The sequence below is a fragment of the Petromyzon marinus genome, chromosome 57, assembly GCF_048934315.1.
Source record: "Petromyzon marinus isolate PM22_M1 ecotype Great Lakes invasive population chromosome 57, UKy_Petmar_22M1.pri1.0, whole genome shotgun sequence".
NCBI classification, from domain to species: Eukaryota; Metazoa; Chordata; class Hyperoartia; order Petromyzontiformes; family Petromyzontidae; genus Petromyzon; species Petromyzon marinus.
Genome location: NC_133723.1, coordinates 6,300,717 through 6,327,277, shown reverse-complemented (window position 1 = coordinate 6,327,277; position 26,561 = coordinate 6,300,717). Strand labels below are relative to the sequence as shown.

General features: G+C 53.3%; 1 protein-coding gene across 7 annotated transcripts in view; it reads right to left on the bottom strand.

The window, feature by feature from the left end:
* Positions 1-5,207: 5,207 nt before the first annotated feature.
* ZFR (zinc finger RNA binding protein) overlaps positions 5,208-26,561 on the bottom strand; it is a 31,271-nt gene continuing 9,917 nt past the window's right edge. For 4 of the 7 annotated variants that reach the window (XM_076052707.1, XM_076052708.1, XM_076052710.1 and 1 more), the window contains 14 exons: positions 26,141-26,326; positions 23,919-24,195; positions 22,173-22,330; positions 21,319-21,438; positions 19,661-19,806; positions 19,400-19,559; positions 18,888-19,099; positions 18,212-18,404; positions 17,466-17,619; positions 14,329-14,426; positions 11,945-12,040; positions 10,438-10,549; positions 10,196-10,293; positions 5,208-8,640 (listed from right to left, as the gene is read on the bottom strand). In XM_076052707.1, coding sequence (XP_075908822.1) covers positions 8,482-8,640; positions 10,196-10,293; positions 10,438-10,549; positions 11,945-12,040; positions 14,329-14,426; positions 17,466-17,619; positions 18,212-18,404; positions 18,888-19,099; positions 19,400-19,559; positions 19,661-19,806; positions 21,319-21,438; positions 22,173-22,330; positions 23,919-24,195; positions 26,141-26,326 — 2,169 coding nt within the window. In that variant the 3' untranslated portion in view covers positions 5,208-8,481. Of the gene's footprint in view, positions 8,641-10,195; positions 10,294-10,437; positions 10,550-11,944; positions 12,041-14,328; positions 14,427-17,465; positions 17,620-18,211; positions 18,405-18,887; positions 19,100-19,399; positions 19,560-19,660; positions 19,807-21,318; positions 21,439-22,172; positions 22,331-23,918; positions 24,196-26,140; positions 26,327-26,561 lie in introns of those variants that run through there. The other 3 variants (XM_076052709.1, XM_032975766.2, XM_076052713.1) reach the window with 2 other exon arrangements.

The following is a 26,561-nucleotide window of genomic DNA, read 5'->3' as shown; positions in this document are numbered from 1 at the left end:
TGGGTGAGTGATGATAGTGATGGGTGAGTGATGGGTGAGTGGGTGAGTGATGGTAGTGATGGGTGAGTGATGGGTGAGTGATGAGCACGCGATGGCGGTGACGCGCGCTGTCGAGTGAATCACCTTTCCCCAGGCAACCCCCCACTGCACGTGGTGACACACTCGTTCATTGACAGCCTGCGATATCAAACGACGCAGGTACATCGGCAGGGAAGCGATCGTCCTGCGCCACGGTGCATGTCGGGACCGGAGCACTCGACTGAGACGTGAGAGCTCCTCCGTGCTCACAAGTCGCCTCGAGAACAACTCAATAATTGACAAGCAGCAAGACGCCTCTCTCTGTCTCTCTTCACCCTCCCAAGCTCGCAGCTCTGAAGTCAACGTTGGCACGGCATCTTTAAATTAAATATCCTTTCATTGTTCAAGGTGGGAAACGTGGCACACACACACAGCAGCAGCAGCAGGATCAGCATTGTTACAGGCGGTCGAGTCGCCTGTACATCAATACAACCACCAGCTACTATTATCACGACTACCGAAGACAAAGATCCCCCACCCGTGTAGCAGTGCCGGATTATCGTAGTAGAAAAAGTAGCTATGTAGTAGCAGCTACACATGTAGTAGTAGCTACACATGTAGTAGCAGCTACACGTGTAGTAGTAGCAGCTACACATGTAGTAGTAGTAGTAGCTACACGTGTAGTAGTAGTAGCTACATGTGTAGTTGTAGCTACACACGTGTAGTAGTGGCTACAACATGTGTAGTAGTTGTAGCTACACGTGTAGTAGTAGTAGTAGCTACACGTGTAGTAGTAGTAGCTACATGTGTAGTAGCTACACGTGTAGTAGTGTTACAACACGTGTCGTAGTGGCTACAACACATGTCGTAGTGGCTACAACACGTGTAGTAGTATTGGCTACAACACGTGTAGTAGTAGCTACACGTGTAGTAGTAGTAGCTACATGTGTAGTAGTAGTAGCTACATGTGTAGTAGTGGCTACTACACGTGCAGTAGTAGTAGCTACACGTGTAGTAGTAGCTACATGTGTAGTAGTAGTAGCTACATGTGTAGTAGAAGCTACACGTGTGGTAGTAGTAGCTACACGTGTAGTAGTAGTAGCTACTACTACACATGTAGTAGTAGCTACGGGCCCCGCACTTTCAAGGGCCCCGCGCTAAATGCTTTCAAGCTATCAATTTCGGTTCAGTGATTCTGTACTTGCTCTATCACTATAGTGCTATACCGCCTTCAAATTTTATGAACGACCTGGTATTTAAGGTTAGCGATTTGTCGTATTATCTGGCTGTATAGCAAATGAAAAAAATATAATTACTTTACTTCGCAAGTTAAAAATTTCGTGTTTTAATATTTGTGTATTTAATTTAGGGCCCCTTTATAACATCATGCTACAGGTCCCCCACTAGCTTCATCCGGCACTGCTTGCATTGCGAGTACCGTAAATGTTCGTGCATTTGATTAATAAAAACGTGGAGCACTGCCATCTCGTGGCCGCCTCGGAGCCCAGCGAACGTGGCAAGTCCCGACCACTCTCCACGTGAACCACCAACCCTTGCCGGACCAAAACCTTCAACATACCTGGGTACATAATAAAGAGTTAAAGCTTTCGTGACTGCATAAATTACTCATTGTTTTTTTTTCGGTAAAGTCGCGTATGTAGAAATACCACAAAATTAAAACAAATAAATCACGTTTCGACCGCAACACAAGCGATCTTCATCAGGTGTAAATAACAAATAGCGAGGCAGCACATAGGGTGACAACAACGCAACACGTAGAGAGCGTTAGACTTGCACGGAGGTAAATACAACACGAAGATGAGAGACGAGAATTCAACAAACCTAAGAAAAAATTACCAACTGTGTCGTTGGCCTGACTGGTTTTGAATCACGTAATTTTTTCTTAGGTTTGTTGAATTCTCGTCTCTCATCTTCGTGTTGTATTTACCTCCGTGCAGTTTAACGCTCTCTATGTGTTGCGTTGTTGTCAACCTATGCACTCCCTCGCTATTTGTTTTTTACACCTGATGAAGATCGCTTGTGTTGCGGTCGAAACGTCGTGATTGATTTGTTTTAATATAATTTTGTGGTATTTATACAGACGTGACATTACCGAAAAAAACAATGAGTAATACCTGGGTACGGCGGTCAGGTGACGGGTGTGGAAGAGCGCAGGTCGGTGGCTGGTTGTGAAGACGATGCTGCTGCTGGTGAAGAGTTTGTGGTGTGGGGAACGGTGGTGCAGCGGTTAGCGCACTGCGCTACGAACCCGGCGACCCGATTTCGATTCTCGCTCACGGCCAACACCAGTGGCGATTATCTGAACCTGGTCATGGACCTCCCCTAGATCGACCGAGCCTCAAATGAGTACCTGGTGCGGTGTGTAAGCATCGTCACTGGGGAGACAAAGGCGGCCGGGCGTGGCGTTGGCCACCCACCCCCTCGTGTGCCGTGTTCCGGCCTTCATAGGCGCTCGCTAACAGCACTTGCCCCAACGGTCTATTACAGGCTATACGGGGAATCTTTGCCTTGTTGTTGTGGTCGTGGTGGCGATGTCAGCTGTATCTGGGCGACACTTCACAGTTGACCAGGGCACGCTGGGGGTGACAATTCTTGGAGTTGCGTCCTGACGATGATCATGAGCGCGTGTTGCGCGAACGGGGGGGGAGGGCGGGCTATGATTGGTCGAGAGAGCACACGACCTCGTGCAGCCGCGTGACGTCGACCCCCCTAAAAAAATAAACGAAACACGATTAAGAATTGTTAGGTGTCTGTTCTGTTCCATCGGCTCTTGCTATCTTGGTGGGAGGGGTCTTTATAAAGCGACGTTGAGTTGTATCGACGTGACCGAGCTTAATTTGAGTATTTTGATGATTCCCCTTCGAACGAAAAAACAAATCTGGGCCATGTCTCGCACAAACTCGGAAAAGGCTTTTCGCGTCACGAGGGCGTGTTGTGAGCACCCCAGGCGAAGAACCACTGCTCCAGACATGGCCTCATATCGACACGTGTGTCCACCCACTATCGATCACTTACATTGTATTCCTCCCGACAACCCACCCACCCCGCCAGCCCTTCCACGCTGTAATCGATGAAGCTTTGTGCGGGCCATGGGAGTTCGCCAGGAGCAGCCTCACAACCGATGCAGCCCGACGGCATTTGGCTGGACAGTGAGGTCACCGGTGAGACGAGAGTGAGACGACCAGTGACCAGTGGTATGACCAGTGAGACAGTGATATGACCAGTGAGACAGTGATATGACCAGTGAGACAGTGATATGACCAGTGAGACAGTGATATGACCAGTGAGACAGTGATATGACCAGTGAGACAGTGATATGACCAGTGAGACAGTGGTATGATCAGTGAGACAGTGATATGACTAGTGAGACAGTGGTATGACCAGTGAGACAGTGATATGACCAGTGACCAGTGGTATGACCAGTGAGACAGTGATATGACCAGTGAGACAGTGATATGACCAGTGAGACAGTGATATGACCAGTGAGACAGTGATATGACCAGTGAGACAGTGATATGACCAGTGAGACAGTGATATGACCAGTGAGACAGTGATATGACCAGTGAGACAGTGGTATGATCAGTGAGACAGTGATATGACTAGTGAGACAGTGGTATGACCAGTGAGACAGTGATATGACCAGTGAGACAGTGGTATGACCAGTGAGACAGTGATATGACCAGTGAGACAGTGATATGACCAGTGAGACAGTGGTATGACTAGTGAGACAGTGGTATGATCAGTGAGACAATGATATGACCAGTGAGACAGTGGTATGACCAGTGAGACAGTGATATGACCAGTGAGACAGTGGTATGACCAGTGAGACAGTGATATGGCCAGTAAGACAGTGATATGACCAGTGAGACAGTGATATGACCAGTGAGACAGTGATATGACCAGTGAGACAGTGATATGACCAGTGAGACAGTGATATGACCAGTGAGATAGTGATATGATCAGTGAGACAGTGGTATGACCAGTGAGACAGTGGTATGACCAGTGAGACAGTGATATGGCCAGTAAGACAGTGATATGACCAGTGAGACAGTGATATGACCAGTGAGACAGTGATATGATCAGTGAGACAGTGGTATGACCAGTGAGACAGTGGTATGACCAGTGAGACAGTGATATGACCAGTGAGACAGTGATATGACCAGTGAGACAGTGATATGATCATTGAGACAGTGGTATGACCGGTGAGACAGTGGTATGACCAGTGAGACAGTGATATGACCAGTGAGACAGTGATATGACCAGTGAGACAGTGATATGATCAGTGAGACAGTGGTATGATCAGTGAGACAGTGGTATGACCAGTGAGACAGTGATATGATCAGTGGGACAGTGATATGATCAGTGAGACAGTGATATGATCAGTGAGACAGTGGTATGACCAGTGAGACAGTGATATGACCAGTGAGAAAGTGATATGACCAGTGAGAAAGTGATATGACCAGTGGTATGACCAGTGATATGACCAGTGAGACAGTGATATGACCAGTGAGACAGTGATATGACTAGTGAGACAGTGGTGTGACCAGTGAGACAGTGGTATGACCAGTGAGACAGTGGTATGACCAGTGAGACAGTGCTATGACTAGTGAGAGAGTGATATAACAAGTGAGACAGTGATATGACCAGTGAGAGTGATATGACTAGTGAGACAGTGGTGTGACCAGTGAGACAGTGATATGACCAGTGAGACAGTGATATGATCAGTGATATGACCAGTGAGACAGTGACATGATCAGCGAGACAGTGGTATGACCAGTGAGACAGTGATACGACTAGTGAGACAGTGATATGACCAGAGACAGTGGTATGACCAGTGAGACAGTGATATGACCAGTGAGAAAGTGATAACCAATGAGAAAGTGATATGACCAGTGAGACAGCGATATGACCAGTGAGACAGTGATATGACCAGTGAGACAGTGGTATGACCAGTGAGACAGTGGTATGACCAATGAGACAGTGATATGACCAGTGCGACAGTGGTATGACCAGTGAGACAGCGACATGACTAGTGAGACAGTGATATGACTAGTGAGACAGCGATATGACCAGTGAGACTGCGAATGAGACGACCGGTGACACCAATTTGCAGTGAAACCGCCGAGGGGTTTCCCTCTCTTTCCCCCACAAACTCTGAAGGTGTCCACTTGTTATTTCTCGAGGTTTTTAATTCTACATCGGGCGACACCGACATCCAAACACAACACTGCACTTGTACACGGAAGCCACGCGGCTTCCCCCGTGTCCTGTCTGTCTCACAAACTAAGGTGTTGCAATCGCGTTAACCTTCAACAACAGAGGAAAAGGGGAGAGCTCTGGAACCAACAAGCATCGTCTTGATAGTAATACTAAAAAAAATAAAAAAAGACAAAGAACTCTTACTACGCGGCGAGTTTTGAAAGCCTGAAAGCATGCAAGGTCAAGTCAGTATTTAGCCACCCGCGGGCTGTCCTCAAAAGCCACGTCCTGGGGCTCTTGCGGCTCCGGGCCACGTTTTTGCGATGCCCGCGGCCAACGCGACGCGGGCCCCCCCCCCCCCCCCCCTAGTGGCCACGCGCTCGGCGGCACCGCCACACGTGGGCCTCGGGCAAGGCGGAAAACGTGGAGCAGGGAGAGTCGCAATAAAGCCCGGCAGTGGAGTTTGAGGGACACGCGGAACGCATGTGCGTCGCTCGCGACGATGTCAACAAACTGGACACAACTGGGCAAAAAAGTAAAAGCCGTCGCGCGCACAAATACGTGAAATAAATAAGGAGAACAACAACGTTCTTAGAAAACAAAGCTCCCTGGAGCAAGCGGGACACTGTCTGGGCCTCAACGAGCCGGTCTCCGCGGTCGTCCTGTACGACTCTCTCCTCTCCTGCCGCGTTTTCGGGCTCCGTAACCGCCGCGCCGTTCGGCGCGACGTCCCACGTTTGCGCTCCCGAGGGTGGGGTGGGGGGTAACCGAATTCCGTTCCCAGAGCTGCCGGCACGTGGAGAGAAAAACGTCGGACACCGAACCCGAACAACGCGCCAGTGGCAGCCTTAAAAACACTTGGGGGGCAACCAAATCGAGTTGTTTCCCCCCCCCCCCCCCGATCGTGTCGCTCGAGAAGGACCGAGAATGGGGTTTTTAGCTCGGGCTGCATTGGCCCAGGTGTGGGTCGCATCAATCCAGCCCACGGTTTGCTGCCAGCCCTGGCAGTGTTTGGGTAGGCCCACTGGCCATTCTCGCTGCAGCTGCCGCAGTAACAGCAGCCGCAGACACAGCACGCGCAGCAGCCGCAGTAACAGCAGCCGCAGCCACAGCAGACACAGCAGCCGCAGTAACAGCAGCCGCAGCCACAGCAGACACAGCAGCCGCAGTAACAGCCGCAGCAGCCACAGTAACAGCAGTCGCAGTAACAGCCGCAGCCCACAGCAGCCGCAGCCACAGTAACAGCCGCAACAGCCACAGTAACAGGAGTCGCAGTAACAGCCGCAGCCACAGCAGACACAGCAGCCACAGCAGCCGCAGCCAAAGTAACAGCCGCAACAGCCGCAGCTACAGCAGCCGCAGTAACAGCCGCAACCGCAGCAGCAGCCGCAGCAGCATCAAAAACACAACCTGGACTGGATCAACAAGCAGGATTGAATTTAGGCAAAAGATTCGTGTTAGGTTTTAGGGGGTTTTCTTCGTTCAAATTAACAATGAATAATTAACAACCCAATTCAGAACTTGTCGAACAAACGCTCAACTGTCCCGACGCTTGGAGTGCAACTGGCAGGGCCATATCGGCAAGCTCCCACCTTGAGATCCGACCCGCAACAAAAATGTTGGTAGAGGTGGGCGCGACGTGATGAGTTCACTGCGAGTTTGTCGGCCGAAGGAAACCGGGGGGGGCGGTGGGTTGGCGGGGGGCCGCCCTGCGTCACGCTCCACCCCCTAACGCACTGCTGGGGGTCTCCTCTACGGTGGCAGGAGCCACCCCCTCCTCCCCCCCCCCTCCTCCTCTACGCAGCAGCGCTGCTGAAGCAGCTAATCGCCGGTCTCACGGCAGGAAGCCACAAACTAAAATGAGAAACAAAATGTAACACAGATTCACTCGAGCCGAAACTCACCGTCCTACAGAATCTCTTTAAAACATCTAGACATCGAGGGGTTTTTTTTTTGCTTCCACTAACTTACGTGGTTATTTATTTATTATACATTACCATTCTTAGCGTGCGAGCGAGCGCGCGTGTATGCGCGTGTGTGCGCGAGTACAGCTAGAATGAAAAGTCCGGCCGATATCCGAGTGTGGATGCTGCCGAAGTCGGCGGGTGAACCGGTTACGGTGTGACGCCAACTCGCGCCACCACGGAGGGCGGCGGCGGCGGCGGCGGCGGGCGCACGGCAGGGGGTGGGGGGCACCGTCGCGGTGAAAGCGAGCACGCGGGAGCGCTCCGCACCACGACCGCATCCGCTCCGCGCGAACGCATCGTCGCAGAGCGACGCAGGGGAGCGTGACACCGCCCTACCGAGGCGTCCGGCTCGAACCAACGGACTTCGCTCCGGAACTCGGCGCCCGGGCAGACGCAGCGCCGGACACGGCAATCCCCGCGATTTCGCCGTTGGTGTATGGGGGGGGGGGAGGGGGGTGGTTGGGGTGGTGCAATCGGGGGGGGGGGGGGACACACACACACGACCACGCGGTCCCCTCCCCCGATTGTGGCTCGTCACCAGGGCCCACGCCTTTTATTTGTGATCTCCGTCGCCAAGACCAGAAGCGCGCGGAGCTACGGACGGACGGCAAGGGCTGCTGCTGCTGCTGCCCTCGTGCCGTACGCTCTGCAACCGCGGCTACATGCGGACGACCGCAGGCTTAATTAACCGGGTAACTAATCCAGCGCAGCCACACGGGAAGTCCATTCTCCTCCGCATTGTTTTTTTTACGTCGGCCCATCCGGCCTTCCGGAACCGATGCTTTCCAGCGGCACCTTTCAAGCAGGCAAGCCATGGACCGGTTTTGAACTTCTGGGTCTCATCGGCAGATGCCAAGGCCCGTTAAGACGCGGCCCGCTGCCTGAAACGAGACTTCCCAAGCCAATTTTGAAACTGTAAATAATGAGCGACTCACCGGCACAGCAGCCAGAGAGGAATGCCGGCAAAAAACCTTCGTATGACCGTCATCCTCCTGCTGCCGCTGCGGCCTTAAAAAATAAAATATCACCACTCCGTTCACTCCTCCTCCTCCTCACCCGTGGTCGTCCACCCCGGCGCACAGTGAGCGAGCCGAGCGAGCCGTGCGAGCGACATTTGCCGACGCCATTAATGGCAGTCGGGAAGGACGGGGGTCGAACTGAGCGAGAGAAACGGGGAGCGGGGGGACGAGGGCAGGGACCGGGCGGCGCGGGCAGAGCGTGTGGAGTGTGCCGGGTGGGCAGCAGGGTGACCACCGCCCCATCGCCCACCCATGCCCTAGGCCTCCTTCTTGTCCTTCTTGCCGTCGCCGTCACCCTCCTCTCCTCCGTCGCAGCGCCGCTTGCGGTTGTGGCTCCGCGCCTGCGTCCTGAGCGGCGGCGTGTCCATGCCCAGCAGCTTGTACACCTGGCGGAACGTCATGAGGCGCAGGGCGTGCTGCGGGGGGGGGGGGGGGGGGGGGGGGGGACACGGGGGCGGCAGGCGCGGGGTTAGAACGGACGCGCGGACGCAGCGCCAACCTCCTGGGGCGCCAACGAGTCCGGCGCCACGAACCACTCACGCCATCGCCGCTACCGACACCGCGAACGACACCACCGTCAATCACGCCGAACACCGCCGCCAACAAACTTCCAAACAGCAACACCACCACTGCCACAAACCGCCAAAACCACCAACTCCGTCGTTGCCAAACACCACTAATAATGCTCCTTGGGTTCTTTCGGTAAAGTCACGTAGGTGATAAAATAAAATGAATTAAATCGCGACGTTTCGGGCGCAACACAAGCACCCGTCATCAGGTGGGAGGGCAACCACAGCAAGAAAACAATTGCTGAAATGGTCAAGAGGGCAGCAGCCGGAGGAGAGGAGGGTGATGGGGACGGCAAGAAGGAGGCCTAGGGCAAGGGTGGTGGGGTGGGGGGGGCGGTGGTCACCCTGCTGCCCACCCGGCACACCCTGCAACACCCTACCCGCCCACAAGAGGGCAGCAGCCCTCTAGGCCATTTCAGCAATTGTTTTCTTGCTGTGGTTGCCCTCCTAACCTGATGACGGGCGCTTGCGTCGCGCCCGAAACGTCGCGATTTAATTCATTTCATTTTAATTTCATTTTTTTTTTCACCTACCTGATTTTACCGAAAGAAAGCAAAGAGGATGGATCCTTGCCGTCACGAAAACTTCAAATCTAGAACCACCAATAATAACGACCGCCCAAAAAGCATCAACGCCACCATCACTGGCGGACTGCAAGTGACCATCACGGCTCACTTTTAAGACGGTCGCGGCATCGCGCGGCGCTTTCAGATGCGCTTCTCCATTGCTGAGGAGCGCAAGGTATGTACGCAGGGTGCTTCAAAACAATGTCAACAACACCACCTGACATGTGCTGCCGCCTCTGTGCTCTGGAGGCCACTTGGAGAAGATTCCAGGCGTAGCGGTGACAACGATGGCGAACAAGTGGGGGGATTAACATCACATTTGTTATCATGTTACAGTGCGTTCATTATCCGTTCTTTTTCCATTAAAAACAATAGTCCCATATAGGTGTTAACACATTTTTTTAAGCACCCTGTACACCAGACGTCTGGGGGGGGGGGGTGGGGGGGGGGCAGACGGGACTGCAGCTGCTGAAGACCAAGGTTGTTTTGAGCTGAAACGCTCTTCCTTCCGAAATTAGGAAGCCATTGGAAGCTATGCACTTTCAAATCATCATCATCATCTAGGTTGTAAACTAATTTCTTAAGAACTACTTTTTGTGTTCCGTTTGTTTTCCACCCCCCCCCCGCCCCCCCCGATTAGCACAGCTGGCTACGTACAGTGGTGCGAAAAAAATTCAACGTACAGTACATCAGCACCGTCACCTCCGCCGTTACTACCTCCGCCGTTAGCACCTCCGCCGTTACTACCTCCGCCGTTAGCACCTCCGCCGTTCCGCTGTCCACCCCCCCCGCCTCTCCCCGCCTCTCCCCGCCTCTCCCCGCCCCCCGCCCGGTACCTGAGCGCTGGCGGTGACGTCCTCCCTCTGCTGCATGGTCATGAGTGCCAGCGCGTCCGTGGGGGCCTTCTCACACGGGTCGTACAAGCCCGGGCCGTCTGCGCGCAAGAGAACCACAATGAGGCCGCCGGCGGCGTCATGGCCGGTCAACGTAGCGTGGGGTGTGGGTGTGTGGGGGGGGGCTTGAGGGGGGGGGAGGGGGGGCGTGGGGGGTTGGCGCTGACACGAGCCGAGTCACTTACTGGGGAACAGAATCCCAGAGGCGAGACACTCCAGGACCCTGCGCAGGGCCTCTCCGGGGCTCAGCGGCCCCGCGCTGCTGCTGATGGCCTTCTCAATCAGAAGCTCCATGGCCTGGGGAGACGACGGGAAGACACAGGAGACACTCACAAAGATCCCCCCCATGTAGCTTTAACAGACTGCTGCGGCAAGTACTGTTTGCAAGTAGAACCTATGAGGGCCCGACTGCCTTTGTCTCCCCAGTGGCGATGTTTACACACCGCACCGGGTACTCAATTGTGGCCGAGTCGACCTAGGGGGAATGGTCACTAGCTCTTTTTCAGCAACAACCTGGCCGCACATCACGTGGAAATGTATAGCAGCAAAATACTCTCAATGCACGACGTTGATTCTAAATGTGGCGGGAAAAAACCGGAGGACCCTGAGAAAAATCCACGCAAACTCCAAATATACAGCAGGCGTCAGGGTCGGCATCGACACCCCACAACCTTCTTCATACCAAGCGAGGTAATTAACATAATTATAAATGGGTTCACCACGGTCAAGCAAAGTGGCATGTCACGTCTTTTAAGATGTCTGGGCCAGTGTGGCAAAGCCGCGCAAACACCCCTCTCCACAGCTCCCTCAAGGCCCTTGTACCAGCAGTGGTGGCAGCCGGCAACTGCAGGCCTGCGCCTTTACCACATTAACCCAGTAGAGGTAGTAATCTTACAGAGCTCAAACGGAAATGATCATTTCAAAGAGTAAGCATGTTTATATATTTTCCCTTCACCCCCCCCCCTCCTACTACACCCTCCTCTGCGGAGTTGTGGGCTCTGGACGAAGTCAGAGTTTAATGAAAGAAATAAGAAGAGGTATTCTTAGTTCGTTTCGACCATAACACAAACGACCGTTTGTGTTATGGTCGAAACGTCGTGAGAATTTTTATTGTTTTATATATTTTATTATTTTATTGTTTCCCTTCAACGTGACTTTACCGAAAGAACTAAGAATACGAATTACTGCAGTCACGAAAGCTTTAAATAAAAAAATAAGAAGAGGCTTTGCCAACGGGAGGTGTTGAGATCCAAATATCTACCGATTTCAAGGAATCAAGTCTGCATCAACCGCACAGTACTTGTGGCAAAACATGCAAACAAACATGCTCTGGTAATATATGCGTTGTCTTTGAAACCAATTGGCCGACGCCAGAGGACAACCTTCTTAATGGCCTTGTCTCGCCAGTGTTAGGACAGAGAACAACGCCAAAAGGCGAACACTGCAGAGACAAGGCCCGTAAAGTCGAACACTCTTTAAACATCCCAAAAACCTCCTGCTTTGTCAGAAAGAGTAAAGCCTGTTCTCTTATGTTTTCATTGTTTTAATACTGGGAAAAAAGACGCCAGAGATCCAGGTGTAACCCCCCTCCTCCCACTGGCTGGTGTCAAGCGCCGGTCGTCATCGTCATCGTCGTCGTCATCGCCGTCGTCATCGTCATCGTCGTCGTCACCGTCGTCGTCGAGATCTCACCCAGCTGGGCAGGCTCCCCCATGTGGGCACGCGGCGGCAGAGGTCGCGCAGGACGCGCATGACGACGACGCACGACTGCAGGCCCGTGGCCCTAGCCTGTCGCCGTCGTTAGAACAGCGGGGGGGGGGGGGGGGGGCGCGCCACCCAACGCAAAGAAGCGCGCACACGAGAAAACAAAAACAAAAACAACAAAAACAAACAACACAAATCCATCGTCGCAAACGGCGCCGTGGCGGGCGTGCACCCCCCGCGGCTCCGCGCCGGCCGTGTTGCCGCGGCGTCGCCGCCGCGGCGGTCTCGTGCCGACGTTCTCGCCGCTGGTGTTCGTGGCGGTGGCGGTGGCGGCTGCAGCCGGCGGAGCCTCTTAGGCGAGAGCTCGTTTTAGCTCGCCCGCCTGTGGGGCTATCCGGCCACTCAGCCGTACGGCCGTGCGGCTATCTGGCCGTGTGGCTATCCGGCTAACTGGCTGTCCCCGGTCCTTCCGGAAGAAAACACCAGAACGCGCGCTTCGGCAGATTTAGCAAAAGCACGCCGGACGATCCGGCGGAAGCATCGACGGCTCCTTTAACACGGCCAAGCGAAACCAATGATCCACCCATCTCTGTTGTGTAGAAACCGGAGGGGAGGGGGGGAACGTTTGAATGGCCGAGTGCGATGCCGGATTGATCCGGGGCTGTTGCCGGCCGGGGGGGGTTTTAGTTTGCCGACTGTCGCTGGATTTAAAAATTAGTCTGTTCTTTTTTTTTTACGTAGCTGGTGGTGGGGCATTGCAAATTAAACTTTTGTAAAAGCGGCCGGTTTCACGAACATAAAAACGCGTGCTTCCGTTTCTGGTGCACCGTTTCCTCATCTGTGTATGCCGGCTGCTGCCGATCGCCAACCCCACGAAAAAAAAAGACTGCGCGCCGTCACGTTAAGATTTAAGTATCGCAAGACGAATAAAGAAACTGAAGGTCAAATGAAAGAAAGCAAAAATATATATAAACACGCACGTAGAGAAGCAGCGCGCGCTTTTAATCACTGGGCTACTTGCTTGCAGCCTTATGAAAAATTGCCATGGGGGAAAAAACGACTATATAGCTAAAGGATTTGGCACATACAATGACCAGAAATTAGCAAAATAAAACGAAATTAAATAAAACATTCCACTCGATAAGGAACAAAAACAGATTTTTTTTTTTCCTCTCGTCGTTATCTGCTGCACAGCGGAGCGTCGCAGTGTCACTGGTTGGGACAGCCGGCTCCGGTTTACTCGTTACAAGGGTTAACATCAACTCACTCTTTTATCATTAGCATGGTTAACATCAACGCTTAGTCAAAGTTTCTACGGACTGGATTTACTTTCTGGTCATTTTTTAATGACATTAACGGGTTCAAAACAGCTTTCTTTAAATACAACAATTAACGCGCATCCAATTTTTGGGGTTTTCATGTTTTTTTGTTGCAATCAATTCGGCTTCAAATGTTCACATCTAAAAGCTTGCACGACGATAGCGTTTACTTTACTTCAAACTCCGTCGACCGAATTCGAGCCAAAGGGACCTTCCGCGACTGGGGTGAAAAGTAATGTCCAGTCAACCGAATGTCCTTTCGCGAGCTTCGCCTTCCCTGGGCGAGGCCTCGGTTCGGAATCTCCCCCACGCACGACCCCGAGCGTCTTCGCCCGCCGAAGACGCCCGCAGTCGCGCGCGGGCAGAAGCTGAACGCTCAGCCTAACCCGGAAGGGACCGCTACACCTGAATTTACGGGGGTTTCTGCAACAAATAAAACCTTCGCGCTAAATAAAACAGTCCTTGAGTGAGCCAGGTGGGCGCCAGACTCGAGCGTCGCGTCACTTTGCATACCTGTCAACCCATACGGTTTAACGCCGTATTCTTGGACGGGCAAATTGAGTCTTGAGGTCCATACGGCGTAAAGCCGTTTCAATACGGGCAAGAAACATTTTTTTTTGGTCCATTTGTTTGTGTTTATTTGTTTGCGTTTCTCCCTTGTGACGGTGACTTTTGTAGGATGAACGTTGAGATTTATAAAGGGGCACGGGGTGACCAATAAGGTGGTCTGAATTGGCCTGTAATAAGATAGGGCACTGCTAAGGGGTTGACAGGTATGACGACTCCTGCGACGGGAAACCAAACCCGGTTTTAACGGCAAGGACACTTTTAACCGTTTCCATTCTCAATGAGCGAGGAGGATGGCACCAACGCGCTTGGGGGTTTACTCCACGTGTAAACATCTTTTTGGCGGTGGGCGTGGCGGGGGGGAGAAAAACCCAAAAATCGGAGTGCGCGTGTGTCTGGTTTTAAACGATTATGTTCTCTGTTACTTTACTCTCTTAGCGATAGAATGCGCTCATAAGGCCACAGGAGTAGAAACGGAATTCGAACCTGGAACCACTTAGCGTGGCGAAGGGCTGCCAGAGCGTCAAGGCACTTTTGCCTGTCCAAGACGTCCGGGGGGTCTTTCGCCGTGCCGGTGGTTACATCTAAAACGGATTGTGCACAGCCTTGGTGAGGGACGGGTGTTTGACCAGTTGGTATAATGCAGGAATTCATATTTCTTGGTTCTTTCCGTAAAGTCACGTTGATAGAAAATAAAAATAGAAGATAAGAAGACCGCTTGCGTTGCGATCGAAACGTCGTGGATTTTTTTTGCTTTTATTCTTTTCATTTGATTAATTTTATTACCTTTTATTTTTATTGTATTTTCTGTCTACGTGACTTTACCGACAAAAACAAACAAGAATATGGCATAATGGAGTTCTGCTTTTCTTTCGGTTTCGCGTCGGGACGAAAAAAAAACATAAAGCAAAAGCTACCGCCGCAGACTCAACTGCCATCAGAGTTTTGTTCTGACTTTTGAGGCATCGTCTGCGGAAACATCCCGTCGCGAGGGGGGGGGGGGGTTTGTTTTTTTCTGCAAACGGGAACTGTCGGACGGGCGTACGGAATTACGGGCGCGACGCGCGGACCCGCGGAGCTTGCGCTCTTTTTTGGTCGAATTTTGAAGAATGATTTTTTTTGGGGGTTTCACCGCAAAAAAAAAGTCAAGTCGGCCATGTGCGGACACGCGAGATGGGGGGGGGGGGGGGGCCGGGGGGCGGTGGCAGGTAAAAGGATGCCGCCGTTTCGACCGAATGACCTTCTGCTGTAGGACGATATTGGTCCTGAAGAAGGCTGGCGGGGATGAAACGCCGACATTCTTCCTGGCCCCACGCCACCGCCCTTCTGTTCATCATCGTCACCGATCGTTCTTAAATCGGACGTCAAAGTTGGCGACACTCCCCGCGCGGCGCCCCGTAATTCCGGACGGCTCGGGACACCACCGCGGGGAAGGGACGTTACCCCCCCCCCCCCTCCCCCCGTACGCGGATAGCCACCCAGCGCATCTCGGACAGGGGCTCACGCGCCACTAACCACCAGGCCACGGACGAGAGGGCCCCTCCGCTCCCCCCACCCTCACTCCCATTGGCCAAAACGGCTATTTTTGTTTGTTATCGTCGTCGCGTCTCGTCGCTCTTAGCCGCGTCGGCAGTTCCCTGGGGTGTTTTTTTACGGGGCTGTCGTGATCTCGGCAGTCGGGAATCGCTGAACGTCAGCGACAGCGAAATGTGGCTCCCAAGTGGAGCTTCTGCCCCGCCCCCCCCACCCCCTTCGGAGGCAGCTCGTCGGTCTAGAAAGCGGGCACGAGCGACGTGCCTGAGCAATGGGAAAGTTTCCGTAGGCAAAGGCGGTGCGTGTGTAAGTGTGTCAAACGCGGGCATTCGATGACGGCTAAAAAGTACGGTGTTAAAATTTGCGTGCCGGTCTATCATTGTCGAAAGACTACAAAAGACGGGCGCCGTCAGTCAGTCCAGAGTTCAGTGTCGATGACTCAATGCTGAAATGATTTTCACGGATCACCCATGCAACAATGAGATATTTTCTCCAAATTAAAACTACCCTAAGAGTGCCATAAAAAGTTCATGGGAAAGCTGTACAAATTATAAACAAACAAAAATACTTCAGCAAATCCGTCAATAATTCTGCACATCACCAAATAATTGGAATAAAAGCTAATAAACTTGCTTCCTCTTCAGTAAACTAAATCAGCTGCATAATGGGTAGCAAAACTCAGAACATTTTGTGAAAGAGATCGGAGCATCTCTGCAACCGTTCTGTTAACCACTTCCCACGGCCTTGTGGGGGGTGGGGGGAGGAGTGGGGGGTCCACCCGGGGGGCCCACGAGTTGAGAAGCGCTGCCCTATAGAGGCCGTCAGAGGCGGGGGCTTCAGTCTGGGGTCTATGGTCCCTGGTGGAGTTGGTCCGTCACTGTCACTGTCCAGCGGCCCAAGGAAACCATCCCACGGCACAGGCTCGCCGCCCTCCCTGGCACGGGGGCTCAATAGTGGCAGTAACGCCCTGTGGAAGCTCGTGACTGATTGGTCAAAAATCCTCCACAGTGCAGCAGCAGCGGCGGCCAATCGGAGCGGTCTGCAGCAAGGAGCCTCCTGATTGGTCACCTGCAAGCTGAACACAGATTCATCAAAGTGGATCGACCAGATGGATGGGGTGGGGAGGGGGGGGGTTGTTGTGTGAAGGGGAGGGGGGGGCGATGGGAAGGGAGGAGGGCGGGGGGGGGGGGAATTTCGGAGAAAACAAACCCTCCCGCTAGAACGAACGTGTGCGTAGAAGCGGGCCGCCATGTGCCATTCACAGCCACGGCGGGCCACTCCTACGCAGGCAAGTAACGTCACACCCGGACCTTCCGCACGTACACACACACACAAACAGGCGCGGACATGCAGACACACGCACAGAGACGCATAGATAACCCGTAAAGCCTACGCAGGCCCGTTGGGGCAAGTGTTCTCCAAGAGCACCTATGAAGGCCGGCACGGCGCACGACAATGGGTGTTTTGAAGCCAGCACCGCGGGCCCGGCCGACCTTCGTCTTCCCAGTGGCGATATTTAAACAGCGCACCGGGTACTCATTCAAGGCTGTGTCAACTTAGGCGAAAGGCCCAGGACAGGTTCCAAAAATGACCACCGATGTTAGCCATGGCCGGTAATTGTCACACAGTGGCGCGAACCACACGTGATCACACGCACACACACGCACGCACACTCGGAGCCAGGGCTGTCCCGGAATTGCCTGTGTGGCAGTTGGCGAGATTACATGCCACCACGCCTGCATTCAACATCCAGGCGTTTTCATTTTGTCGGGAGGGTCCCTGCTGCCTTGGCATGTTTGGCCAATTGCAGTAATGAGCGTTTGGCTTTGTGCGGGAGGAAACCGGAGGGCCCGGCAAAAACCCACGCCGCATATGAGGGGGGTTACACTCAAAAGCCCCGCACGGATGATTCGATTCGATAATTATCGATAGCTGCGCTCCCATCTCTTGGCCACCTCACACATCCCACGGCCTACAGCATCGGGGGTATTCCCAGACAGTCTTTTCGAGCGAGCGAGGACCAGGATCGACTCTGCTCGGATTGCGAGACCGCACACAACGAACGGGGGACGCCGACGGGGTTCACCGACCTGCGTCCTTGTCCCGCGTGTCCGACAGCAGCTCCCGCATGTCCGGGGACGTGAGGTGGACGATCACCTCGGTCTTGGGCTCGCCCACCGCCCTGATGAACACCGCCGCCTCGTCCACCTTCTTTGTCACCTCGTATTTCTTATCCGTCACCAACTGGCGGCGTCGTGCGGAGAACGGTTTGGGTGGGTGGGTGGGGGCGGGGCGGCCGGGGTCAGAGGTCGAGAGCGCTACATCAAAGAGAGATGCGTAACAACGCGGCAAACAACGTGCGCCACCCGCATCCGGAATCGACTCTTGCTCGACTCTTGCTCGACTCTCGCTCGACCCTCGCTCGACCCTCGCTCGACTCTCGCTCGACTCTTGCTCGACTCTTGCTCGACTCTTGCTCGACTCCTCCGGCCGAAGAGACGACGTGAATTCCACACGGTGAGGTGTGAATGTTGTTCACCGGACCTGCGGTTCCCGACCCCTCTAGACCCGGCGCGCCACTGTCAACCCTCAAATACAATTTGCGGACCACCGTGTTCTACAGAACCACACGCTTAGGAACTGCTGCTCTAGGCTAAGACTTTGAGTCTTAGTCTAGAACGGTCACTGTTTGTGTCTCCTCTCGCCGTCGTCTCATAACCCCACGAATCGACGGAGGTCGTGCGTGGGTGCTTGCATGCGTCGCCGCGTGCGTGTGCGGAGAGAGAGGGAGGGAGGGAGGGAGGGGGGTTGTGGGGGTGGGCGGTGGGGTACGCACGGCGAGCTGCGCCGGCAGCGCGTCGGCGACGCGCAGCAGCAGCGACTTTGTCGGCTTCTGCACGGACAGCAGCACCAGCTCCACGCTGAGGTCTCCGCGCAGGAGCAGCCCCTTGGCCAGCAGCCCCACGCGCATCACGCCCTTCAGCAGCCGCTGCGGCGGAGGATCCGACTTGTCGGCCGGCGGCGGCGCGCTGCAGGCGCCGGGGAGGAGGTGGGGGGGGGGGGAGGGAGCCGGCCAACGGCGTGGGAGCGGCGTGCGCACGGATTAGGAGGCGACGGGTTCCAAGGTGCGTATCACAAGCGACAGACGGTGGCGCTGACCGACCGCCATCGAAGGCACCGCGCCGTCACGGGCGGTCGCGCGTGCCCAATTGGTTCGACCGCGACTAAAACAGAACTCTGTTCGATCGTCCATTCTACGACTTTCATCGATTCCAAAAACGACAACCGAGCCACCCCGGTGGGAATAATGCAGAGGGGAAGAAGTTGTTATCGCGACTGCCCGACGCGCAGCGCTGCACTCGCGCGTCATCCTGCGTGGCGGCGGCGGCGGCGGCCAACCCGTCAGGTGGCGGGGGGAGGTGGCCACCGTACGGCTCCCCCCTTGGCGTCGATTCCCACTCGCGACTCCGCCGCCATGGTGCTCACAAGCGGTGCACACGCTCGTAACTCACGCGCTCTCCTGCGCGGTGGAAGCGGCCGTGGCGGTGGCGGCGGTGGCGGCGGTGGCGGTCGGGAGGCTGTAGAGGACGGAGACGAGCTTGAGGGCGCGCTCCACGTGGGAGACGATGTTCTGCACGGCCGAGAGTTCGGCCTCCGTCGGGTAGATGAGCGTGTGCTTCCCCATCACCTGGCGGTCCTCCAGGGAGTCCGGGCGGCGCATCGCCTGCGGCGAGGCACAACGGCAGCGCATCATGATTTGCTCGCTGTTTTTTTTAATTTCTCTTTGACTGTGACTTGCTGCGGTGGTGATGTTTTTGTTGATGGAACCCGATTTAAGAGCTTCTTGGCTCGTAGGGCACTTCAAAATAAACTGCACCGAACCATCTCCCGGATCGACGCGAGAACTCACGAGACCGGGGTCGACTCTTACTTTACTGGACATCCGTGAAAAAGGGCTTCGTAGCCCATCGAATTCCTCCCGTCCGAATCAACATTTCCCCCGATACAATTTGCAAGCACCCACCATGGGAGCCGGGGGGGCCATGGGGGGACCCAGGCGGTGCATGGGTCCTGGCGGGAATCCGTCGAAGCGCCAGCGCTCCTCCCAGTACGGTCCCTCCTCCTCCACGCGGCGCCAGTACAACTCCTCCTCGTAGCGCCTGTGAGAGAAGGCCGCGCACGGCCTGAGTGAGCGGGCGGGCAGGTGAGCGGGCGGGCCGTGCACTGGCTAAGATGGGGAAAACTGGAATGTGACCGTGAGTCAGTCGCCGCTGTCGCCGCTCACCTCATCTCTTGGCGCCAGCGTTCGTCCTCCTCACGCCGCCGCCAGTACTCCTCCTTCTGCATGGAGAGGCGCACGCGCTCCTCCTGGAACTTGCGGGCGCGGATGCTCGGCTTCACCTCCACCTGCAGCTCCGGGTTCACTTTTTTCTGAGCGCGGGGGCAGGCGGGCGGGCGAGGGAGGGAGGGAGGGAGGGCCGGCGGAGGAGGAGAGCCGGGAAGAGAGAAAGTGAGAGAGAGGGAGAGAGAGATAATGATGATACAATGTAGCAGTCGTAGCAGTTTCAGGCTTGCATCGATTCATCACAGCATGTGCGCCTCCCAAAGATAAGATTAACACGACGGACTGGGGGAGTACGTTTCACAATTGTTATATTTTGGGTTAGGTCGTGTAGAAATTCGCACCTCCGATTAGCGAGGTTGGCTCCGTACGGTGTGGAAAAAGTTAAACATATGTACTTACAACATCCAGAAATGTGTGTCGCTAACCCTCCACCCAACACAGCCAATCAAAAAAGTGTCACGCAGTTGATCATCGATTATCCGGCGGATTCGTGGGGGGTGGCAGATTTTCAAAAATGCCGGATAATCGCGACATCATTATTTAAAATAGATTTTTGCACATTATTGTATGACATTAAGTTTTTAGGCGTTGTTATATGTTTTTTTGTGTTTTAAATGTTTACTAAATGAAATTGGCGTAGACATACAAATAGTTACCGTATTTACTGTACAGTACTTACCACTCCAACGAAGACTCTGCATTATGGGGTGATGTATATACGTGCAACATTTTAATTGTTTAAGTTGTTGTATTAGTGTATAATGCACTGTATATATTTGACACTGAAATCAAGCATAGCTACTTTTTTGTCACGCACATAGTACTGATCACCGGACTGGTGTACAGCCTATGGAGCGGTTTTGCAGATTTCGCCGACGGATAACGTTGGAAGCCGGATAATCGTGTGCCGGATAATGGATGATCAACTGCATTAAAACATATTCTTGGTTCTTTCGGTAAAGTCACGTTGAAGGGAAACAATAAAATAATAAAATATATAAAACAATAAAATTCTCACGACGTTTCGACTGCAACACAAACAGTCATCGTCAGGTGTGAAAACCAACGACAAGTAACATTTGAAAGAAGTGTCGGCCCGTATTTATTTATTTATTTTTAAGCGTTAGCGCCACGGATAGCGATTTGACAGTTTGTTTAGATGCACGAGTCCATCTATGTTCGGAAAAGAGGGGGGAGACGAAAAATTAATGTATGCTGTCTGAAAGCCACCGTAAGCGTGAACAATCAATTAAGACCCGAAATGGTTTATCAAATCCTTCCAATGATGGCTAAGCCATTATTATTTAATTGTTTACCTTCAACGTGACTTTACCGAAAGAACCAAGAATATGAATCACTGCAGTCACGAAAGCTTTAAATCAAAACGCATTAAAACACTTTGGCTTTCGGCTTTTTTTGACGTAAAAAAACTGGAGAAAAGCCACGGGGAGCGGCCCTGGGCCGTGCCGACGCCCCAGCAACCCCAGCGCCCCCAGCGCACCCGGCCACCCCCAGCGCCCCCAGCGTACCCAGCGCCCTCGCGTACCCAGCGCCCCCAGCGTACCCAGCGCCCTCGCGTACCCAGCGCCCCAGTGTACCTTGTACTGTAGGCGGTGGCGGCGCCCCTTGAGGTGCATCTCCTTGGCGTTGGGGTCATTGAAGCTGCACTCGCACAGCTTGCAGTAGAATCGGATTACTCGCCCGTCGTCATTGCAGACCTGCGTAGGGCGACCATTGGCGTTTCCAGTTATCTTTTGTTACGTTTATTGTTTTTTTGTGCGAACGTTTTGATTTCCCCCCCCACCCCTGCTGGGCCTACCAGACTGGCTTGTGTAGGCTCACGCAGGACAACGAGTTTAACCATCACCCACAAACACCACACTGCAGGTCGCGGACTCATGCGTATGCGGTAATGTAGCGGTTAGAGCGTACGCTATGAACCCGGCGACCCAAGATGGAGTCCTGCTCACAGCCAACACCAGTGGTTTATTACATGAACTGGTCCTGGGCCTCCCTTAGGTCAACTCAGCCTTAAATGAGTACCTGATGCAATGTGTAACATAGGTAGCCGGACTCGGGGCTGGCCACCCATCCCCTCGTGTGCATTGCCGGCCTTCGTAGGTGCTACTCGCTAACAGCACTTGCCCCGACGGTATATTTTTTAACAACGACGCTGGTCCCTGCATCGCGTGGCATTTTCAGATGCGCTACTGCGGCCATCTGCAACGCCCTTCCTTCCGTTATTAGGAAGCCACTTGGAGCTATGCAACTTTTAAATCATCATCTATAGACAAACTAATTTCTTTACAAGAACGACTATATTTCGTCCCCGGATTTTTTTCGATTCCGGTGATTTGCCGCACCTCCGTTGAGTACGGTTGGCTACATGCTCAACATACTCACGTACGTACATGAAGGCTACGCAACATGAAGGCTACGTGCGTACACACACCTCCTCCACGTAGTCATATCCCACGGGCAGCACGTCCTGCACGGGTGACGACTCGACGGCCTCCTCGCCCTGGCACACGATGGGCTGCTCCGCCGCCTTCACCTCCGCCACCTTCACCTCCTCCATCTTGCCGCCCGTCGTCTGCAGTTTGCTGCCACCTGCCCCGCGCGCCATGTCGCGGACGCCACATCGTGGTCATCGTCGGCGTCATCGTCGTCAGATCTGGCTACGTCCTAGGTTGTAGGCTGCGTCAATTTGAAAACGCAATTCTTTAGAGCTGCGTTTTATCTGTTTTAAAGTTTGTTGTCCTTCACCCGCACCTCCGATTAGCACGGTTGGCTACATACCGCGGTGCGAAAGAAGTTAAACATAACGTACGTATGTACGTACAATGTCAGCGGAGAGCGGTGCAGCAGTCCGTTGTCGTGTTCCCAAGTTTACGCTCCCCGCCTTCATACGTGGTGGAGCATGGCCAAATATAACCATCGCGATTCTGGCATATCGCCCGATGAAGCTGGTTGTTGTTGTTGTAATCGCCAGCGAAATGTCACGGGTACTCAAATTGTAAATGTGTGTGGGTTTATTCTCCAACTCATGACCGGTGTGCTGAAGTAGTAACCAATTTTCAGATTTCGTTTACATGACAAACCTTAGTAATTGGCTGTATTCACCTAATGGTGGGTTAATGACACATTTATATTTAAGCGATCTAACCCCATAAAAAAAACCTCTATTATGGCAAATAACCCACGTGATCGGAACTGTTTGAGGACCCTCATCCAGCAGTGCATTGACGTAAGTGCTGTGCATGAACGCGTGCCAGACAACGACTCGCGGCTTCCCCCAATAGCGAAACAAGCGTTGGAAAAACGCAGATCCCTATCGGCGGCGACCAAGTCAACGGCGGAAATTCCACATTCCTATGGAAGCAGAATGGCTATATCCACGGGGCTTTTCCAAAGCGTAATGCAGTAAGCAAAGGAGACGAAAGTTACTTTCTAGAAAACGGTTTAACACATCGGCTTTCACCACCAATATCATGCATAATACAAGTTTTTTGGGTTAGATAGCGTAAAAATATGTGTCGTTAAACCCGCCACCACCCGACACATCCAATTGGCAAGGTTTGTCACGTAAACAGAACTTGCCAATTCGGCTATTTTAGCAGACACAATCGACAGAATGCACACGTTCAATGTGCATGCATAATGTCCATGCATAATATACTTTGATTACCTTATAAATAACCCAACTGACAATGGATACCCATTGTATTCCTATGCATTCATTAATCCCCCCCCACCCCACTTCACGCAGGAAATGCTCACAAGTGATGCCATCACATCGACCCCTCTATTTAAGGAAGGAAATAGGATTTTTCCACAAATCTGGCCGAATGAAGCAAATTGTAATTACTGGTCGAAACGTCGTACGCAGATTGTAAATGTTGTAGCTTGGCTCTCCAACACACCGGGGTCAGTGCTGTACTCGTAACGAATTGGCACGTTCTGTCTACGTGACAACCCTTACTAGTTGGCTGTGTCGGGTGGTGGCGATCTAACCCAAAAAACCTCAATTATGGATTTCTAGAGAACGTTCCGTGTCATCCCGTGGAATTTCCACCGCGCTGGAGAAGTTTCCGACGTCGCAGCGCGGCTCTTTGAACGTCCCAGCGTTATGACCACCAACACGAGGGACCGCTCAACGACCTGACCCACACGCAACACACACGCACGAGACACTTGCCGACAAACGTGATCTTGGGGGTCGCCACTTTCTTGGGCAACACTTTAGCTGCTGGCGACGCGACAGTCGCAGCGGCGGCGGCGGCGCCGACAGTGGCGGTGACCGCGGCCGGCGTGGACGCCGGCGTTCCCTTAGCCGCCACCGTCGCGGCCGCGGCACTGCTGGCCGTTGCGGAGGCCGCCTTTGCCCCCGCCGTGGCGGTGGCGGCGGCGGCGGGCTGGCTGTCCTGAGCGGGCTCCGGGATGGGTATGCCGAGCTTAGTGTGCAGCTTCACGACCTGGCGTGCAAGGGGGTGTTGGTGGGAGAGGGATCACAGCTGAAGCGCGGCGGCTTTGGTCGGAATCTTGGCCATGGGTCACCGCGAGGCTCATCGTCGCGGCGCCGGCATGCTGGAAATGAGCGTGCAAACTTCGTGCGGAGCCAACCTGGTGTAAAACGTATTTATTTTTAAGTGTAACATCACCTAAACTCAAGAGGGTATCAAAACATCGTACAGTAAAACCTCGTCATTTCAGTGTTTGATCATTCGTAATTGGGGATAATTCGGCACGGCTGCGCTTACGGCATACATACAGCATCAGTAATTCGCCACGAGCCAAATCGCCGGACCGAATGGTCCAATTTCGGCAGACACGTGGAACGACGCCGCGCGCCACAAGCAAAACAATTACTTGGTCTGGTGGCGGCGCGCGTGGTGAGCGATAGTGCAAGCCTACCCTCTCAGAAATGTCGTCTACGCCTACATCAAGAAGTAATAGAAAGGGACTAAAGTATAAAATCCCCGAGTCTGCAGGACAAATCAATAGTTTTGGATATAATTTATGCAGGTGTGTCAATGCACCTGCAGTGCTGGTTGCCGATGGTAAGTGTTACTTTTTTTTTGGAAAATAATTTTTGGAAAACAAATTTGGAATAAAATGTTCATTGGGGCAGGGGAGACAGGGAGTACCATTGTACACAATTCGGGTTATCGGATAATTCGGCAAGGCCAGAGCCCCATATGTATCAAATTACTGTATACTAAAATAAAATGCAAAAGACAATGACAATGTTTAAGTAAAATCCATGGGAAAATAGCGCAAATGTGAAATTTATACCCATGGCGCAGAGTCATCAGGAAAGACGAGAGCCACTCGTGTGTTAAGAAGAGACTGCTTACTCGTAAGCGAGCCTTTGACGTAATTCCAGCTCTCACTTTGTGCAGAACCTTACACACCTAGTCCTCAACTTAAAACTTAAAACCTAGTGATGACCATAACCTTACCGCTCACCGCTACACTGAGCGACACGTCTCATTTTTCATCCAGATGTTATTTTGGAGGTGGACGGCGATCGCCCCAGGGGTCAGGGAGGCTGAGCCAGCCCGCGCCGAGAGCCCGGGTTCGACTCGCCACGTTCCAGTCGCCCTCGATTAAATCCATATCGAAAACGAATTTCTTCCTAACTGCTTTTTGTGTTTAGTTTGTTGTCCTACCCAGCCGCCCCCACCCGCACCTCCGATTAGCGCGGTTGGCTACGTACGGTGCGAAATAAAGTTCAACTTGCATCCATAAAACCAGCGGCGCATAAGCGTCACCGCACGACGCGTTACAGGACGTGCGCGGCATGATCACAACAACACCCGTGTGACGTCAACGCGCACGCGAGCACCTCCGCCATTAGGCCACGCGCAGCGCACGCTCCTGACAAATGCAGGCAACTTATATTTTGCCGTGATGTTAAGAGGGACGGAGACCATTTTCTCTTCCCGACATTTATGGGACAGCATGGTGCGAGTCGGGAGGCTGTGCGCCTTGTGGCTGTCCGCGTTTTCCATTTTTATTATAAAAGAGTTTTATTTTGATTTAAAGCTTTCGTGACTGCAGTAATTCATATTCTTAACTATATATATTTTTATTCTTAGCTCTTTCGGTAAAGTCACGTGACTTTACCGAAAGAACTAAGAATATGAATTACTGCAGTCACGAAAGCTTTAAATCAAAATTTATATATATTTTATTATTTTATTGTTTCCCTTCAACGTGACTTTACCGAAAGAGCTAAGAATAAGAGTTTTATATTGTTAAAAGACCATGCTTAGTGCGATCATATTTGACGACGGTAGTCAGTGAGGTGCCCGAATTAGGAAATCGACTTACACAAAACCTTCACGGCCTCACGACATTTCCCCACGGACCCAACCGGCAGGCTTCCCGCGGCTCGTCTAATCCCGCGGCCCGCACCTTCTGGTGCTTGGCACCGCGGATGTGCGCTGCGTAGGCGTCGGCTCCGGTGCACGTGACGTCGCACAGCTCGCAGCGCAGCTGATGCTGGGTGGCGCGGCCCGCCGTCGTGGTGGTCGCCGTGCCCGCCTTGGCGGCCGCCTCCTTCTTCTTGTGCTTCTGCCCTTCCAGGTGCTCGCGGTAAGTCTGTCGGGGAGGAGGGCGGGCGCGCGAGAGAGAGGGGGAATGCAACCGAGAGCCAGCCTTGCAGGCCCGGCGCTGCGCGTCGCTCGGCAGTAATGGACGCGAGAAGGAATGAGCGATAAAGACACTGGGAGGGGGGGGGGGGGGGAACTTGAAGAATGGAGCGAAACACAAACAAGACGGGAGTGAAGGAACGGCGACGGTGTGCGGTCCCGTCGGAAGAATGGCGCCAAACGGC